This window comes from Pteropus alecto, unplaced genomic scaffold (genome assembly GCF_000325575.1).
Source record: "Pteropus alecto unplaced genomic scaffold, ASM32557v1 scaffold239, whole genome shotgun sequence".
Taxonomy (NCBI): Eukaryota; Metazoa; Chordata; class Mammalia; order Chiroptera; family Pteropodidae; genus Pteropus; species Pteropus alecto.
The window spans coordinates 5,462,073-5,481,478 of NW_006494613.1; the positions used below are offsets into that span (position 1 = coordinate 5,462,073).

The window sequence follows — 19,406 nt, forward strand, 5'->3', positions numbered from 1 at the left end:
ATTTTAAAAAGTGGTTTTAACCACTATCACAAAATACGTGCACACTTTTGTGTGTGTGTGTGTGTGTGTGTCACACTTACCATCAAAACTCTGCACTTTTGACCTCCTCCTTGGAATTGCTTTCACAGTTACTGTACATGCCAATTTAGAAGGTCACATGCTTTATAGCCACACTGTGTAACACAGTTGACTAACTTCATGGCTTACTTTGGTCATCAGATTTTGAATAACCATGAGTTACTTTTAGTGTAGATATTATATAAACCCTCAAAATTAGTCTCTCTATGATTAATAAATTTCATAAGAATGGTTCAAAAATGTAGAATACTAGCTGCATTGTTGCAATGCATCTCTACTCTTATAAGAATTGAGTGCAATTTGTATATGCGAAGCCTCTCATTGGTAGAGGGTAGAATGAAAAGTCTAAATAGATGAAGAATCTAAGGATTGTGATTCACTGTACTCATTCTTTTTTCTTAGACCACTTACTTTCCTTTCCCTATTTATGAAAGCTGTTAACCATTAGGTACTTTTACTTTTTCATTTAGACATTGAAAAAGCAATTATTGTTGAAAGAAAATGTATCAATATAGATTTTTATCATGGAATAAGAATTTTAAATAATAGCTGAAAGTAAGGTTCTGGCTGATAAAGAAAACATATCACTCATCTAGAGGAGTATTGCTATAGACTCAGTAAGAAAATGATTAATTGAAAAGGTAGCTAATTTAGCAATTCCATCATTTATGTTCCTTGAAAACAGTGACAAATGAATAAAGCGTGATTAAATTGGCATTTTAAAAATGATCATTTTAAATTCTATATTCCTAAATTAAATTTTCCAATGTAATTGCATTGCTTCTTCTGAGATGAATTATGTGTTAATAATCTTCAAATCAAATATTTTATGACATTATGCATTTCCAATATTATTAATAGAAATTCTTTTGAAATCAAGTGAAGTGTTAAATAGTAAAAATTAAATAGAATTAAATAAGTTGAAGAAACAATTATTTATCAATTAGAAGCCAACCTATTGGGATTATATTCTTAGTAAACATCTCTTACTCTGGCTCTTTATTGCATTTTAATGAAGTGACTTCCTGTGATCTGCTTCTTTTTGGTGGAGTAAGCCTATTAACCAATTTTTTGTAGGACTTTCTGGAATTGGTTGTTACACAATGACTTTATTTTTATATATTATTTTTGTCACCCTTGGTTGGTGACTACACATTTATAGTCTTTGGGTCATTAATTTTCAATTTGGATTAGAGGAAATCCTCTACAGAGGGCTATATCAGAATCAGTTAGAAGATTTTTTTAAACAACATGTTTTCTTTGACATCCCTCCACCCAAATTTCTACAATAGTGGGTCACTGTCACTGGTATGACTGTGTCATAGCCTTCCAGTGTAATGAGATGAAATAACTTGAGTATTTGCTTTAGATCAAGAGGTTTTTGTTTTGTTTTGTTTTGTTTTGTTTTGTTTTGTTTTGTTTTGTTTTAACTTCCTAGTCCAAGCCATTCATTTAGTGTTCACTACTTAGAGCTTTTCCAGGCCAAAAGAAGATACCATTTCAACATCCCATACCAGTAAGAGCTTGTTGCTTGAACTAAGGAAATAAGATCCACAGACAGGGGGAAAAATAGAGAAATAGGCAAGTACCTTTCAATAAAAAGAACACAAGTGTGAGATTTGAGTGTGCTCAGGTTAATTGTTGTAGAAGGATAATATCAAAATGGGTTAACAGCAAGACTTACAAGAAAATATATAGCTGAGCATTTGAAAGTAGACTGGCCAGTAGACTAGAGCTAGTTAGGGGAACTAGTGACTGCCAGGGTAATAAAATCTTGAGTCAGTTGATAGAAGCCAAAATGCTGCACTGAAGAGAATAATTTGCAAGCACTGCAACAATAAACAATAGAAAAGGGATTGCAGGCTTTGAATGAAAAATTGCTTGAATGAAGTATACTTAAGAAAGTTTGTACTTATATTGTAGGTAGTATAGAAAGAGCAAAATCATAGGTTTATGCTACTTTAATAATAAAAGCAACTATTCAGGAAAAATATAAAGGTATGATTTTAATAATATTATATCATATTAAATATCATACCATATAATTTTTTTACCATTCTTTCTGAAACTAGACACAATAAATTCTCAGTAAGAGCATTGTTTGAAGTGAACCAAATTAATATAGCTCAGTGCTAAGAAGTCCAATTATGGCATCAGGTGAAACTGGAGTCAAACCTGTTTTCCAATCTATTGCTTTAATCTTTAAAAACCCTGTGTACCCTTTATAAAAATACTTAGTTTACTGGTCTTCACATCAGAATGATAGTAGTTAAGACATAGAGCTATTTAAATATTAAAGAAGATAATGCCTGTGGATGATTTGAGACACTTCTGGATACTTAATAAGCACTCAATTAATGTTCATTACTGTTGTTGTGTTAAGCAGTTTGTGGCTCAGCAAATCTTTCACATAGCAAACGATGCAAGAGTGTATTTTATAAATCTGCTTATAGAATATATTAAAATTGAAAATATTAAATAGCAAAAGAAGTTATTTTCTACTTGAGTTTTAAGATACAAAGTTCAAAATGTGTATTATTACAGAATAATAAGCTTATTCACTAAAGCACAAAATTTTACCCAAAGAAAGAGAGCTTCTGAGTGTGCCTATAACCACTGTCATATATTAATGTATGCAGCTGCTGCGTGACTATCTCCATGTTCATGCCTGCCATGGAAAGTCATATTCTCCTGTAAAGAACAATTCCGAACATGATGTGATTAACCTTTAAGGTCCCCCATTTCCTCATCTCCAAGCCCACCTCATGCATGGCCTATGCTTTCTACTCATGTTCAGCCATCTGATTTCCATATCCCCCACTCACTCTCACCAGCAGGCATTAGCATAACAGAGCTATAGCATGACTTTGATTGAAGCCAGCTTAGGCTGAATGCAGTATCAAAGCATAATTTAGCAGAAATCAAATCTAATTTAATGTGCGTTGTATTTAAATTCTCAAAAACAGTTTCAAGAGAACAGTAGCAGACTTCTAATTTTAATTGACCTTTTATATTTGAGTTTACTTCTCTGGAAATTTTACAACATACTTTTCTTATAGAGCTATTGTTTTTAATGTGTAAGTGTTGATTGAACACTGAATTGTGCCACTCTGTCTTCTTCATCTCATTTCTTATTATAGCTGCAGCAATAAGACATAATCACTTAACAGATTAAGCAAGTAGGCTATTACATCATAGTTACAAAAGATTTGTCTAATGTTTTTGGGTTTATAGAGGATAGGAATATGTATTTTATAGGCTTTTGTCTTAGAAATGTATGAGAATTGCCATTTCTATAACTAGCATGTTCTTCTGGAGTTTATAACTCAACATCTTTAATTTACATTGGGTTTAAATGTGTGTTTTAAATTGTCATCTTAGGACCTAATTATGTTTTTTTAAAAATTTAATGAAATCTATCATAGAAAAATTCATTTTATGTGTAACACCCTTTTTGCTGTTGTGCTGTGTTGATAAAACACCACTTCTCTGCCTACTCTCTTCCATTGGTGACATCAGCTAAGTATAGTCTTTTCAAACCATTTTCACTGCCACATGGAAGAAATACAGGAATTGTGAAGTGTTCTCAGAATTATTGATGCGATTTTTCATTTTAAAACCTCAAAAATAAATTCTTTCAGCTGATATCCCTTCATGAAAGATTGCAATATAGATCTTGGGTAGAAAGAATCTCCAGAAGTAAAGGTGATGGATGCAGTTTGTGGTCCAACTTCAGGCGACAATAAGAAAGGATGGGCATTTTCAGAGATTGGAATATTTTTGAAATCTGTGTTGTTACATATTTTAATATCTCTTATTAATTTTAAAAGTGATATGGTAATTCCAGTTCCAGGGAGATTACTGTGCCTTCAGTTCAGGTAACAAGAAACTATTTGGTACATTAGAAATACAGTGTATTTATAATTTGTAATAACAATACAATATAAATAAAACATCATATGAAAAGGTATTTTGTAGCATGACTAAAACAAATAGTGATAGCATTTTGTCAGAGGACTTTAAAATTTTGGTATCAGGTAAAAACTTAAAAAATTATGATTTACTGCTCTGTTTAGATTATATCATTAATGGTAATCATTACATTATAATATTGCAAAATTCCTTTGTCCTTTAAGAGTTCTGAAGAAATGTTCTCTTTAGATGCTACTATGAATAGCAATTCTCAACTGAATTTTTTGCCCCACTCTGCTAAAGTTTTTCAGCCATTTCTCCTTTAGAAAGAACAAATCTCATTATATCTTTCTTGCATAAATATTTTTGAACGGATCCATACACTTTTCAGGCAAAATTTAAGCTACTTTTACATAAATTATTTGGTTTTACTCCTGTTGCTTCTTCATCTCTTGTTTTATTCTTAAAATTATTATACTCCCCTAACATATCCAGTTCCAAAGGCCTTATGTCTGTTTCTCTCTGTCTCATGTGATCTTACTCCTCTTCATCTACTCAATTCCTACTTGTGCATCAAAATGCAACTCAAGTATGGCCATCTCCTGCCATCTGTCCTCTTCTTTCTTCATCCCTAATTTAGTTTACTGCTCTTCAACGCTTTCTTCCTCAATGCTCTCTGCATTCTTTTTTATAATAGAAATCATACTCTACTGTATTTATTTATATTTGTTTATTTACTCCAAAGTCTCATAGGGCAGAGCAATTTTTTATTTGGCTTTCTATCCCCTATATCAAACAGAATGTCAATCAATACATTTTGAATGAATAAACAGATGAAACATTTTTTTTTTTTTTTACAAAAGTGGATGAAATGATGTGGTATTTGTCAGTAATTATTTTGGGGGCATATTTTAGCAGCTGTGTTAAAATTGTGGGATCTGGGTTCCAAAAGCACTTTGCAAAATCACTCATCTACCATGAAGTTTTTGAAAACTTGAAGAATCAAATTCAAGGAAGTTATGTGAGAAAATTTGAATTGTTTCTGGTCCGAAGTAGTTCAAATAAGTTGAGTATGTGACTTTTATCAAAGACTGTTAACTAAGTTTGACTGAATTGACTTTTTTTTTTTTTCGATAATGAGATGAAAACTGTATTATTCCATAATTCTTGCTTAATTAGTGTCCATATTGGCACTAAATTTCTCTTTCATAGGGTTACTAAGAAGTAAAGTACTATATATTGAATTTTAACTTCTTAATAAATATAATTTTTCTCACATTTGGTTTCACATCTGTATTGAAAAATGGGCACTACTGTGCTTTCAGATTTGTTCCAAAAGTAATTTCGTAACATTGATTTAAACTATCATTTTTATTAAAAACATGGAACCAAAAAAAGAAAAAAAATCAATGTATCTGCTGATTCAGTGGAATTGTGTAGAAATAACAAGATTGTAAAAAGCAAGTAATCTCCTGAAAATGCAAGGCAACGTAAACCACATTCTGTTCAAAAAGATCCGTAAATCTCAGTTTTCCATCTTGTTAAACTGAGTCTTCTGTTATCTATAGTTACAGAAGACAATTTTACTTAGTAGATTTAGTCCTTCTGTCCCTGGGGTATGTGTTGAATGTGTTGAATTAGGAAGCAGTATAATGAAACACCAAGAAATAAGTCACTACAAATCTCAGTGAAGTTTTTTTTAAATGCTGCTGCTGTTTCTTGTAAGATTGAGTAATTGGCTGTATGTTTGAGGCTTCCCTACATTTATTTTATTCTTGGACCTGCACTCATGTGCTCCTGAAGGACTGAAAGAATTCTGCGTAAAGGCCTTTACTGAATGTTGCTTGTTGTTAAATTTCTTTTAGGATTGTTGCCATGTATACCAAGTTATAAAAGTTAAAGTTGATTTTAAAGTTTTTCTTGGTCTTACATTTGCTAGCATGAGCAACAAGTTAAAGTGGAAAAAAGATGATTAGAAAAAGCCATGGAATAAACATGTTGTTTTTTCTTCAACAGGAGTGGTTTTAATATGAAGAAGATGTCCTTCTGAAAACCTCCAGCTTTGTTGTCTCCTGCCTTTCACTTTCTTCTTTCTCTTTACATTTAAACTTCAGTCTCAATCTGAACTTTCTTTGGATTTTTACCCCCACTTCATTATTTTCTTTTTTATTGGAGTTAACTTGTGTCTAGGACTTATCTTCATCTACTCGTTTTACTAGTCTTACAGATTCCCTACTTTATTGACAAATCCACCTCCCTCACGAGCTATACTACATTCATTAGAGGGTTAAAGCTTCCAAAATTTTTGCTTCGCATCTATTTCTCCTCAGTTTAGAAAGAGGCAGAATAAAATCCCAAGTTTGGCTTCTCAGGACATAATTAGACAGTGTCCAAATCTACCTTTTATAGCCAGTGATGTTTATACAGCTAGAACCCTCTATTCCTGCCAGATTACCTATTCTACACTAGATGTGTTTTTGCTTTCTGTACTTTGCTCAGTAAGCTCTTTGCTTGGAATATATTTATTTCTCCACTTATCTAAATGCCACCCATCCCTCAAAGTTCCCATAATGTTCATTTCCTGTATGAAGGCCTTTCACAGCAAGCAGAACACAGAGGGATTCCTCTCTTCTGTGATCCTATCACATTTATTACATGTACTATAATTAAATACTCCTCTGCTATGCTCTGAGAGCACCTCTATCAAAGAATTTACCATAGTCTTAGATAACTGTTGTTTCAGTTTTGCTGTTCACATCATCACTATGCTTTGTATTTTCCATTACACTATGAGTTCTTTGATGGCTGCAGGATCGATGTTTTTTATCTGCTTATATTTAGTGTCTTGTAAAGAAACAGTAATTTTCTGACTAATGTTTATCTGAATGAAATAAATAGAAAAAAACACTTTCATACATTTTTCCTATGTATATAATTCACATTTCTTCAACTCTTCAATGTCTTCAACATTTCAACTCTTCATTTCTGGAATATAAACACTTTGAGAATAGAGATCTTATTTTATGCCTTCTGGTATCCATGTGCCTAGCACAATGTCTTGCAAATATTACAAAAGCAATCAATGTTTGTCAATAGGTTGATTTCACAGAAAGGAGATATTTGAGTAATAGAGTGCTTCTTTTCTATATTTATTTATTCAAAACATAAAACTCAATTGGGAAACCATGTTTTTCCTTAAAAATGTTAGAATAGCATTAAAAAAATTATTTTTTCTATGCAACTGTATGGGCTGCAAGATTATAATGTACAACATTGAAAATATTTCTGCTAAGTATTCTTCTTGCCTCACATGTAATGTAGGCTCTTTTTCTTTTCTGTTGTGTTTTGTGAAATGCTTAAAAATAAATTAAAAACTGTAGCTTCTGTCTGGTACTGAGCAATCCAACTAGCACCAGATTTTCCCTTTGAATATTTGTTCTTTGTCAATGGTTTATATTTACACACTTTCTTTCCTTTTAAATTATAGCTCCTCCACAGTTTGTGGTTAGGCCAAGAGATCAGATTGTTGCTCAAGGTCGAACTGTAACATTTCCCTGTGAAACTAAAGGAAATCCACAACCGGCTGTTTTTTGGCAAAAAGAAGGAAGCCAGGTGAGTGTTAACCTTTACTGCTTTTCTGAAATCCTTGAACTTCCTGTCTCTGGTGCTCCTCAAAGTTTGCTTTACCTTTCTTGTTATCAATGTTAAACTCATTTTATTTCTAATATAAGGTTCTTTATTTTCTAGTGCTAATTTTCTAAAATTATGTCTGATACAGAATAGAAACAATTCAGTGTATCTAAAATATCTTTAAAGGTCTAATCCAAACCTTTGTAGCTATTTAAAATCCCTGAACAGAAAGGTAATTTTGCTTTCTTGTACTGAGTTACATTGGGAAGATTAAATGAGTTAGACACAGAAAGCACTTAGAATATACTGGGTGTATGTAAAGCAGTCAAAACGTATTTCCATTATTAAATGGCCTAGAAACCAGTTTCAATTCCCTTTCATAGACAGAGAGTGTGTGTATATATATATATACGTATATATATATATATACGTTACCCAAGTGTTCATTTGGTAAATATACATATACGTATATATATATATATACACTACCTTTGTCTATATATCCTTTATCATTATATTAAGCATGCTTCCATTTAAGAGTAGGAAAAATATTTTCTTTCATCATCTCTTCTGAATTTCTTCATAGTGGGATTGAACAGAAAATAACACATTTTATACCAGAAGGAAACGACACTTGCTAGGTCTTTCATGTGCCTTGATTTGTCCTCTCTTGGCAGCATAGCCTCTCAGACTCTCTGCTACAAGTCAATTGGAGAGACCACTTTTCTCATTTAGGATTAGGTCCAAACTTGGACAAACACTTAGCCTTTGGATTCTGAGGCTATGAGTGAAATTTCTAGCTTAAACCAGATCAGAAATTGTATTCTTTGAGAATTTGTTTGTGCATTTCTGAGACACCTGGAGATATTTTGTTCTAGATGTTCTAGAACCATCCCCAAGCTGGCATATAGTTCTCAGGAAGAGACCTACTGGTGCTTCTCCTCAGCACCTTCTGTTGTCAGTCCAAGTTCTTAAATAATTTCCTGGGGAATGATGGAAACCATGATAAAAAGTCTTAGAAAATCTAAAAAAATTAACATAAATTTGAGGAACATTTTACTTTATCAAGAGAACCTGTCGATCAGAACTCCTGTATGATTATTTGGGTAGAGAGGCATCAGGAAGTTCCCCTCAGCCATCATTATCTTTAATTGTTGTGGGTTCCTACATGTTTCTGTACCACCCAAGCAGTTTTAACAACGCAATGTGAATGGGCAAATTGCCCTTCCTCAGTGCTCCTTGTTGGAGTCACTTCCCTGTGATTTGTAGGATATAATCATTGTGAAGAGAAGAAAAGGTGAAGTGCTGGCCATTGCCTTACCCCACATCGGAATTGTTCCAGGCCTTAATTCTTATCTTTGTTTTTTTCGTTGTTGTTTCGTTTTTTTGTTTTTATCAGTTAGTAACTATAAAACAGATTTTTACTCAGAGTTTCTTGATTCTTCACTTAAAAATTGCTTTTTTTTTTAATAATAAAAACAACACAAACATGACAAAGTTATAACACACTTGCACGTGCATATATACACATACACACACACCCTGAAAAAGGAAGGAATTCTAAAGCCATCCCCATTTCACAATTGTATGATCTTTGTAGCACTATTTATCTTTACTGAAGTTCATTTTCTTAATCTAAAATATAAGGATAATACATTTTACTTCACGTAAGTTATGAAGATTTCCTGATTAAGTTAGTTTATATATAATAGTTCATTATACATTATAAGGGTCAACAAGATGTTATTTCTAACATGTAGTAAGAAATGGGGAAAATGCAGAATGCATCTGCCTCCCCCTGTGTCTTGGTTGAAGTGGCTTCTGTTCAGGTTAAAGCTTCCAGGTTCTGAGTTTTCCCACTGCTCTCCAGCACTGAAGAGAGACTCAGCACCACTCTGGTCACCTTTGTACCTAGATCTATACAGTTACTTCCTCAAGCCACAGATAGTAAATATAATGTAATAAATATTTATTTATAAATGATATAAATAAAACAATGTAAGCAATTTGATTGTTGCGAATTTACAATTTGAATCCATGTATTGAGTCAAATTCCATTATAACGTGTCTTCCTCTTATATAGATATAGCTATATCATGCGTGAATCACATGCCCCAAAGTAACTCCAGGTTGATATAAGATACTGCATAAAATGTGTGTTGGTCTCATGGACCAATAAAAATGATGTTTAAATATGTTACATTGTGTTTCAATAGTTTTTAAAGAAGTAATGATCAAATAACTTTAAAGTATTTATTTTCCTGTTATTTGACAAAATGGAATACAATTTCAGAGATCTTAATCTCTAGAAAGATTTTTTCCAGTTAGGTAATTTGATTTGATTATAATCTTAGGTCTTTTTTTTTTTTTTTCTTCACCTATTTTCCTCACATCAAAAGTGGGGGAAGGAGACTGTGAATGAGAACAAAAGAGAAGTGCTTGAGTAAATTATAAATTTTCAAGTCATGAATTGGGATATTAGGAAAAACAAATTGGTCTCACTGTCTCCAGTATCCAGTTTTTACAGTGATCTATGACTACCCATCAGTAGAGAGAGTTAAGAGCCTAGATTTAATGGTCCATATTCCTCAATATGTGCTGATAATGCCAATTAGTCCTAATAGGATACTCAGGCACTCGGAGACAAGATGAGCTCTGTCAAATTCCTGGGTTTTGCTTGTAATCCATTTTCTTTGCCTATGTCATACAAGCAGGGGATAAAGATGATGGGTTAACCTCAATCATATGCCATTTTCCATGTCAACGAATCATTTAGAAGGTGGACTGATATTACATTGTTGAGGAAGAGATCCCAGAGAGAATTAAGCCCATCTGATGTATTAGGGCTATTTAAATTAGTATTCTAATGGCTAATTGTAGAAAGTGCACACAGTGAGTTATTGTATCAGTGGCTTTAAAAATTAGACCACTCTCTTTCAGATGGTTTATTTCAGTGATATATTTGGATTTCACAGGAGACTTAGCTTATTTTCAAATTATGTTTCATATGTTTTAAAATGTCTAGCCTTATATAGTAATACAGATTTTATAAATGATCAATAGCATTTTGAAATTATATTCCTGACATGCTAGCAAACATCACTTCTTATAAAAAGGGCTTAACAACATGGTAATGTTTATGTAAAGTGGGCTTATAGTGTCACACTCGAATCTAATAAAGTGGACATCCATCATGTTGCAATAAAGAGAAGAGTTTCTAATTAAAGTAGGACATCATTTGCAGGATTGAAGTCATTTAGTGTAATTGAAAAGTGTTAATACCCTATTTTATCCTCTTTCATTGGTATTACTTCAAGGGTAAAAAACATTTTAAGGTGAAAATGTGTCTTATGCCTTTAATTGAATGTTATTACCTCCTGATTGTAACGTATTGAAACTGTTTAATTATAAACCTGGAAAATTAATTACTATATCAAGAAACAGATCCCAGAGGGTTATAATGTTCCTTTTGTAAATAAATACAACATAAAAATTGATACATCCTTATTTATAATCCAACTTGGAAATATATCTCAATATGATTTATTATACTCAAATGTTTTTCTTAATTGAACAACAGTAAAGCAACATAGGTTATCCAAGTTAATAATATCCCTCTCACATAAGAACTTGAAAAAAATTGTGATTAGGTTGCTAGGATTTAAAATGAGATATATAGTAAACCGAGGTAACTTTTTAAAAGAAAATATTATTATGAAATTTTTTAAGATTACATACACACTTCAGAAACATTCTTCATCTCCTTTTCATTTTTAATGCTTTGCTTAATCTTGTTTAGATTGCAGCATTTGTTCATAGTTCCTTTCCAAGCTGTTACAACCTGCAGAAACCTTATAGTAGAAGTCGATTCAGCTATCTCTATGTCAATCTCATCACATACTTTCAAACACCCTTAGGGAAATTCAATTAATTACATCAATTATTTAAAACGATCAGCAGAAAATATATTGTGCATTCTTTAGTAATGGGTAGTTTATAAAACACATACATAGTTAATGTTACATTCAGATTCTCACAATGTCTTATGAATTGGGTCAGAAAAACATTATTATGCCCATTTTACAGAGGAGAAACCATGTTTCATAGATATTAAGTAACTAGCAGCAAGTCAGGGAACGAGAAAATGGTTAAAATTCTTATTTTTTAGATGATCATTCCTTTAACTAGAGCATACTGAATTCTTAGAGAGTATTATTTTCCCATGATTTGGAAAAAGTTTCCCAATGAATCTCACCATGTGGCATTTACTTATTTCAACTCCATATATTTTTTTTAAATCTATGTTTTTCTTCTTCTAAACATATTCCAATAATTGCAATAACTGTTGTTAATGTGATTTTTCTTCCAAGCGGGAAAATATTGATGAGATTGTGTTTGTTTCCACAGAACCTGCTTTTCCCAAACCAACCCCAGCAGCCCAACAGTAGGTGTTCTGTGTCACCAACTGGAGACCTCACGATTACCAACATTCAGCGTTCTGACGCGGGTTACTATATTTGCCAGGCCCTAACTGTGGCAGGAAGCATTTTAGCAAAAGCTCAACTGGAAGTTACTGACGGTGAGATATTATTAGATTCGTATTTTGAAAGTAATAATTTTTATTTCAAGTTCTACATTAACCATGTGAAATAATCTGAATTACTAAGTAATTTCTAAATTACTTAAATAGTGCTTCTTAGTTTAAATCTAAGTAAAATAACATTTTAATAGTTTCTAATTCTTTTTGATTTAATACTATTTATTTTTTCCAAAAAAGAATGTGCAAGATGATCTATTTATTCTTAAAAATAAAACGATGCATTATTTAAAAGAAATGACATTACACTCAGTGTATAGACATGCTTTTTGTACATTTTATTTAGTCTTATAAAGACATGATTGCTTCTAATTGATATTAATAATTTTATTTTACTAGCAGAGAGATAACATCTCTTCCATGTTATCAGTGGAAACAGATGAGTTTTCAGTTAGCTAATCACATTATGGCATTCTATGGCTTTTTAATTATACATTCACTAAGTTAAATTAATTAAACACCTTCCAAATTATTAAAGGAGGTAAAATTATTGTTTTTTATTTGCACATATGTACTATGAATCTTAATCGAGGCACGTACATTCATAGTGAAAGTTAGAAAAAGATGTAGTGCTCTTCATAATCTGATTTTTTCCCCCAAGTGTTTGTCACAATTGACAGATAGGGAGTTTTAGATATTTTTTGTGAACTTCTGAGCATGAATTTAAGCCCTATTGTTTGATGTCTTAAATTAACAAATTTTCTCTTGTTCTCCTATATTTTTGAGATTTATGGGGTTTTTGGTTTGTTTGTTTGTTTGTTTATTCATTTGTTTGTTTTTTCCCTGACACTGTGATTCTGAGATGCAAGAGCTCTGATCTCTCTGATTCTCTTCTTTCTCTGCTTGTAGAATTTGGTTCACTTTCATATAGAGTTCATATTTATATGTAGATTAACAAGTCATTTAAAATTAATAGAAAGGTAATATTTTTAAATGTCTGTTCATGATATTGCCTAATTCAGCACAATGCCAGTAATGGGAATAGATAGAATAAAGAAACACTGGCTATGAGACACTGAGTCGTTAATGGCTACACTTCTGAGGCTGCAGAGATTTACTACTATGGAACTGAAAGAAGTCAGGTTCAAGGGTAACAGTGCTGAGAAGTTCTTTCTTTAGAGGAACAAGATCTTTGATACTTTGTACCTACATATTTCTTTAAAAGAAATAAAACATTATTAATTTTTTAAAGTTCTTATGTTTTCTATTATTAGCAAAAATCTCCAAGTTCCTATACTTGGAAAATAAAATATTATGACCAAAGCCTAAGTTTTATTCTATACTGTTATGAAACATTCTAAACATAACATTTAAGATCTCTGCTACAATCTAGCTGGTTATAATATTTTACAAAAGACAGACTCTAAAATATTTTTAAATGAAGAAATTTTTAAAGAAAAGGCAAACCATATTTGTAAAAAAAAGTATATATATAAATTAGAAGTGCTGACTTATAATGTGACTGATGTGGTTTATGAAACAGGTGGATTTCAAAATTATGTCTAGTTCAACAAACAGGAATATTTTGTCTTGAGAATTTATGTTAGTTGATGACAATCTCACAAAACAATAGCTAGTCTAGCTGTGTTTCTGAGGTCAAAATTAAAAGAACGATTAAACAATTTTAAATCTGATGACTGAGATGGCTCTGAACATTTTGTTACAATTGCCTTAAACATGAATTACTACACTGATTTTTACTTAAATAAGCAACCACAAAATCAAGATCCTTTTGCAAAAATGTTGAATGAAGGTTACAGATTTATTGATTTTGACAATAATGAAATCCAACTTCAAGACCTAAACACGTACATATTATTATTATAAATAACTCTGTCTCCAAATATTAACTTGCCATGTTGACTGATGACTTCAGCTTCTATTCAATGTTTTAAATTTTTCAGATTGGTTAACAATTTAAAAATATGGCAGTCATTATTTTCATTTTAACATTTTTTTTGTATGACTCAGAGCAATTTAGAGCCAATTGAAATTCTAATGCAGAATGAAAACATATGCTATGTTCCGAGAAACAAGCAAAACAGCTGTAGCAGTTTCTGTTGTTACATTTTCGCACTTAGACTACGTTCTCAAAAATCCTTTTAAATCAAGTGTTCATATAAGATAGATTGTTAATGGTGATGAAAGGTGCTGTTTAGTGATAATTTTACTGATTATACATTGAGCTAAGATGCTTCAGTGCACTTAAGTTTCAAAATATCCCTTTAAAAGACCTTCTCATTAATTCATCGGTACTGTTCTTAATTTGTTCTTTTCTTCTGCTCTTTTTTGCCTAAAAAAAATTAGAAAATTGGAAGATTAAAATGAGAATTTTATGAGTACAACCAATAGAATCTAAAAGGACTGGAAAGATGTACCTTATATGATAATAAATGTTACATCATGATCTTATATGAATGGTTTATTGAGGATTTATAATACATAGTTTGAGAAAATTTTGGAGTTGTTCACAGATTACCACAAACCCTAACCTTTTAACCATTGACCTTAGTGTTATAGACATCTGTGGTCATCTTCCATTCATAACATTCTTGAAACTGAAAATTCCTTCTGGCCAGGAGATTTTCAATTACTCTGTTGATCAAATTCGTTTAAAATACAATGAGCTATTCATTTAGGCAGTAAAAAGGAAAGAAAAAAAAAACTAATTAGATGTGTTTGGGGCTATATCTAATGAATATGAAATATTCAGGAATATAAAAATAAAAGCCAGTTATAAAAAGTTATCTAAATAAATATATATATATATATATTTTTTTTTTAATTTAAAAGAAATTTACATAAAATTTTACAAATAGTTTCTACTCTGGTGCTGCAGATCCATTTTTTTCATGAAATTTAAAATTTATAATGTTTTGTGAATTGACCTTCTCTTTTTGACCCGCTAAGGAAATAAATTTTATGAAACTTTCAATTTGAATATGTTTCCACAATAATTGCCAGATGTGTTACAATTAATATACCACTGTACTTTCACATTCTCTGAAGATTATTTTATTTACTTCTAAAATGAAGAATTTGATCAATGAAAACCAGTGAAATGGTAGTTCTAATTTTTGTTTGTAAAGAATACATGAATAATAAATTATTGATTTTCTTAGGTTTTTATAAGGTTTTCTGCATTGTTCAGACATACATGCACGTACACATGCACACACGCATTTTAATACATATTTTGATGCAGTAGGTTTAGGTTGATTGGAAGTTCACTGTGACAGGTAGAGGATCAATAAAATAATTTCCAATTTAAGTTAAAATTGGTTGACTTTCTCTTGGTAGGCTCTAAAAGGACTTAAATTGTGTGTGTGTGTGTGTGTGTGTGTGTGTGTGTGTGTGTGTGTGTTTCCAAACCTGTGAATGTTAGTAATAAAGAAGGTGCATATAGGTTGAGAAATAATTATATAAACTGGCATTAATAGAGTCTGATAGACAAAAGAGATTAGAACTGCTAAAAAAAAAAAAACTGACTTTTTAAATTACTAACATTGTAAAACAAAATGACCTTTTTTGAGAAAAAACTATTTTTCTTCATAATTGCTTAGCAAAAAATAGAGGGGTGTGTGTGTGTGTGCACATGTGTGTGTTGTTTGGTTTGGTTTGGTTTGGTTTGATTTGGTTTGGTTTGGTTCGATTCGATAGAATGGCTGATTTATGGCTGGGGCGGGAGTTGTATAAGATAAGCCTAGAGCATATTGTAGTATGAGAAAGTAAGAAAGTATTCAAAAACAAAACAAACAAAAACCCACACATTATTGGGAGTAGGGGAATGGATATCAAAGGAGCACAGGGACCAACTGAAAGAACACTCAATGACCAATGTAGAAATTTGAGAACAAATAAAGTAATATTAGATCATAACTTAAATTATAAAATGAATATCCATGAGTCCATGACTGAATAAGTTAAAAAAATGACTGAATAAGTTAATAAATGGGGAAGAGACCAATCTTCTGTGTACAAGAACTTCAAATACTTTTTTAATAATTACTCTGTCCTCAAAGAAGTAGGGCATAAATCCCCACTTTTTAAGTATAGACTGCACAGTCATTCCTCCCAAAAGAGTAAAATATGAAAATATGAAAAAGGGGGGTAAATATACAGTGGGGAAACCTAACAAACACTCCTCAGTCCAATGATCAAAGTTAACATCAGCAAAGATATTTTCTTTAATTTTGATTTCCCCTCCCCCTTCACCTATTTCTTCCATACCCCTATCTCTTGCTGCTGGCAACCATCAGTCTATTCTCTGTATCTATGATCTTGTTTTTATTTTTTTGATTTGGATACAAAATTTTTAAATATAAATTTTGATTTTTTTAATTTTTAAAATTAATTTCTACTATATATATGTATTTTAATTATATATATTTAGATATATATTTATAATATATATACACGCACACACACAGGTTTGACTCTTGAGTATGTGGAAGTTAGGAGCACTAACCCCCTTTGCAGTCAAAAATCCACATATAACTTTGGACTCCCCAAAATCTTAACTAGCAATACCCTACTATTAGCCTTACCACTAACATAAACAGTCAATCAACACATATTTTGTATGTTGTATGTATTATATACTGTATTCTTACAGTAAAGTAAGCTAGAGAAAAGAAAATGTATATCTACATATATATATAAACTGCTGAAAGCCCAATGTTTGTCATAGTGCAAAGTCTAATTAAATTGCTTATCTTTGCTTAATTCTAAGAACTAATTAAATTACATCCTCTAAATTATACTACTAGAATCTAAAGACTCAATGCCACAATTTAAAAAATAAATTATAATCAAATATGTTAATATCAACAGAAATATTATAGTCTATATACATATAACATGTGACTAGTACTAAAATGGGTGAAACTGCATTTATACATATATTTATAATAAAATCAAAAGTGAAAATTAATTCTACCCATGTGATACTCTATAAGCTTTCTTAAATATGTATATGAAAGATAAAATGGACATTTTATGAATGACTGCTATAAGCTCTCCATATTTTCATTTTAACATGATTAAACCCTTTGATGATACTAAGGCTTTCTAATGTTAGAATTTATCCCATCATCATCTTAATTATAGGTAATTCAGAGTAAGTTATAAACAATAGTGTGGCCTCAGTATAGTATATTTAGACGTATGTATAGTATGTATAGATGATAGCTATATGATGGATATGCAGTATAAGTTATTAGTAATGTGTATGACTTTGGGGCTTTAACCTTACTTTCAATATAGTTATTGAAATATCTTGAAATATTGAAATGTCAAGAAAATTCAGTAGTTAAAATATCCTGAAAATAACTTTATCCTTTAGTTTTGACAGATAGACCTCCACCCATAATTCTACAAGGTCCAGCCAACCAAACGCTAGCAGTAGATGGTACAGCATTACTGAAATGTAAAGCTACTGGTGAACCTCTTCCTGTAATTAGCTGGTTAAAGGAGGGATTTACTTTTCTGGGTAGAGATCCAAGAACAACTATACAAGAGCAAGGAACACTGCAGATTAGAAACTTACGGGTAAGTAATGTTCGACTTGTATTTTGATTTTCCTGTTGACATAAGTACTGCCCTAGAGAAAACTGAATTGTTGCGAACTTGAAATCTTATATCCTAGCACGATTGCTATACATATTATTATAGCCATGTTATTTCTTATTGTATAAATGATGAATTCAAATTAGAGGGAAGATCATTGTCTTTATGCCATTAGGTTACTCATAAATTTTTAACAGACAGAATCTTTTTACTTCTTCATTCTAACCCATATGTACACAATCAATGAAACTAAAAATATTAAACACATAAAGTTAATGATACTAGTAAAATACTTATGATAATTTAAAAGTGATAAATGCTTCTGACTTACTCTCATGAACAAAGGGAATTTGAAAAAAAATGTGGATAAATTGGCCTGACCAAACAGTTGTGTGGAAAAATGAAAGAGATAAGACTAAGTACACAGGAGTCAGGTTAGCTGATGGGAAATCTTACATTTTAGATTAAGTTGCAGTGGAATTTAGATGTAAACCTGGGGACAAAAACAAGCCTTTCTGGTCTTTTAACAGGCTGATGTTGGAAAATGATCATTCCTGCCAACTTAAATCAGTTAGATCTATCTCAGGAGCAACTCAAAATATATGTGTACTTCTGAGTATTGTATTAGCTTTCTACTACTTTGTAATAATAGCAAAGTCTTAGAAGCTTAAAGTAAAACACAGTTATTATCTCTTAATGTCTTTGGGCATAACTTAGGTGGTCTTCTGCTTCAGGGTCCCACAAGGCTACAATCAGGTATCAGGCTTGTGGTCTCATCTGAAGATTGACTGGGGATAGCTTTGATTCCAAGCAACATGATTATAGCAGCATTTAGTTCCTTATAACTGATCTCAGATTCTTGCTTGCTATTGGCTGAAGGCTGCATTTAATTCCTTGCCATTTGGATATTTCTGATATGACTGCCTGCTTCCTCAAAGTCAATAAGAAGAAAGAGTCTCCTATCAAGAAAGGCATTGCATTTCAATGCAACATAAGTCACAAATGTGACATTCTGTCCCCCTTGCCCTATTCTATTGTCAGAAGTAAGTCAATAGGACCCCCACACACTCAAGGGGAGGACGTATACAAGGTGTGAATACCAAGAAGATGTGTCATGGGGGACACCTGCCCTCCACAAATATATTTAATCCAGTCAATCAAATATAGAAAGCCTCCCCTCCATGCAGAAAACATTATGTCAAAGCTTGAAAATATGTCATAGTAGTTATGAATTTGGGAATGAGAGTCAGAACTAAGATGGTTGATGTAATAATGCATGTAGAAAAATTGATTGAAAAAGATTCAGTGGAAGAACAATTAGTAGAATTTGGTTATGTAGGGAGAAATCGGGAACCAAGAAGGAGAAAAGATATAAACAATAAAAAAATCTAAAAACCAATGTTGAATTTTTCCTTTCAGAAGCCAGGGTAGGGAGATAAAGTATTTTATCACATGTATTTTCAAATGATCACAATTTGGAGTATTCTTCTCTCATAATGCAAATGTATTTGCAGTCACACACTTATCTGGTGTTTACCAGTGTGTCATACAGATACATGTACGAAAAAGAAGAATGACTCTGTCTTTGCCTTGTGTGCATATATATTCACAAACACAAATA

At 31.6% G+C, this 19,406-nt stretch overlaps 1 protein-coding gene across 4 annotated transcripts in view; it reads left to right on the forward strand.

The window, feature by feature from the left end:
* The window catches only part of ROBO2 (roundabout guidance receptor 2), a 552,049-nt gene that overhangs the window by 442,036 nt on the left and 90,607 nt on the right, over positions 1–19,406 (forward strand). For all 4 annotated transcript variants that reach the window (XM_015600164.2, XM_015600165.2, XM_025042507.1 and 1 more), the window contains exons 8-10: positions 7,478–7,602; positions 12,028–12,199; positions 17,562–17,767. In XM_015600164.2, the coding sequence (XP_015455650.1) occupies positions 7,478–7,602; positions 12,028–12,199; positions 17,562–17,767 (503 nt within the window). The remainder of the gene's footprint in view (positions 1–7,477; positions 7,603–12,027; positions 12,200–17,561; positions 17,768–19,406) is intronic.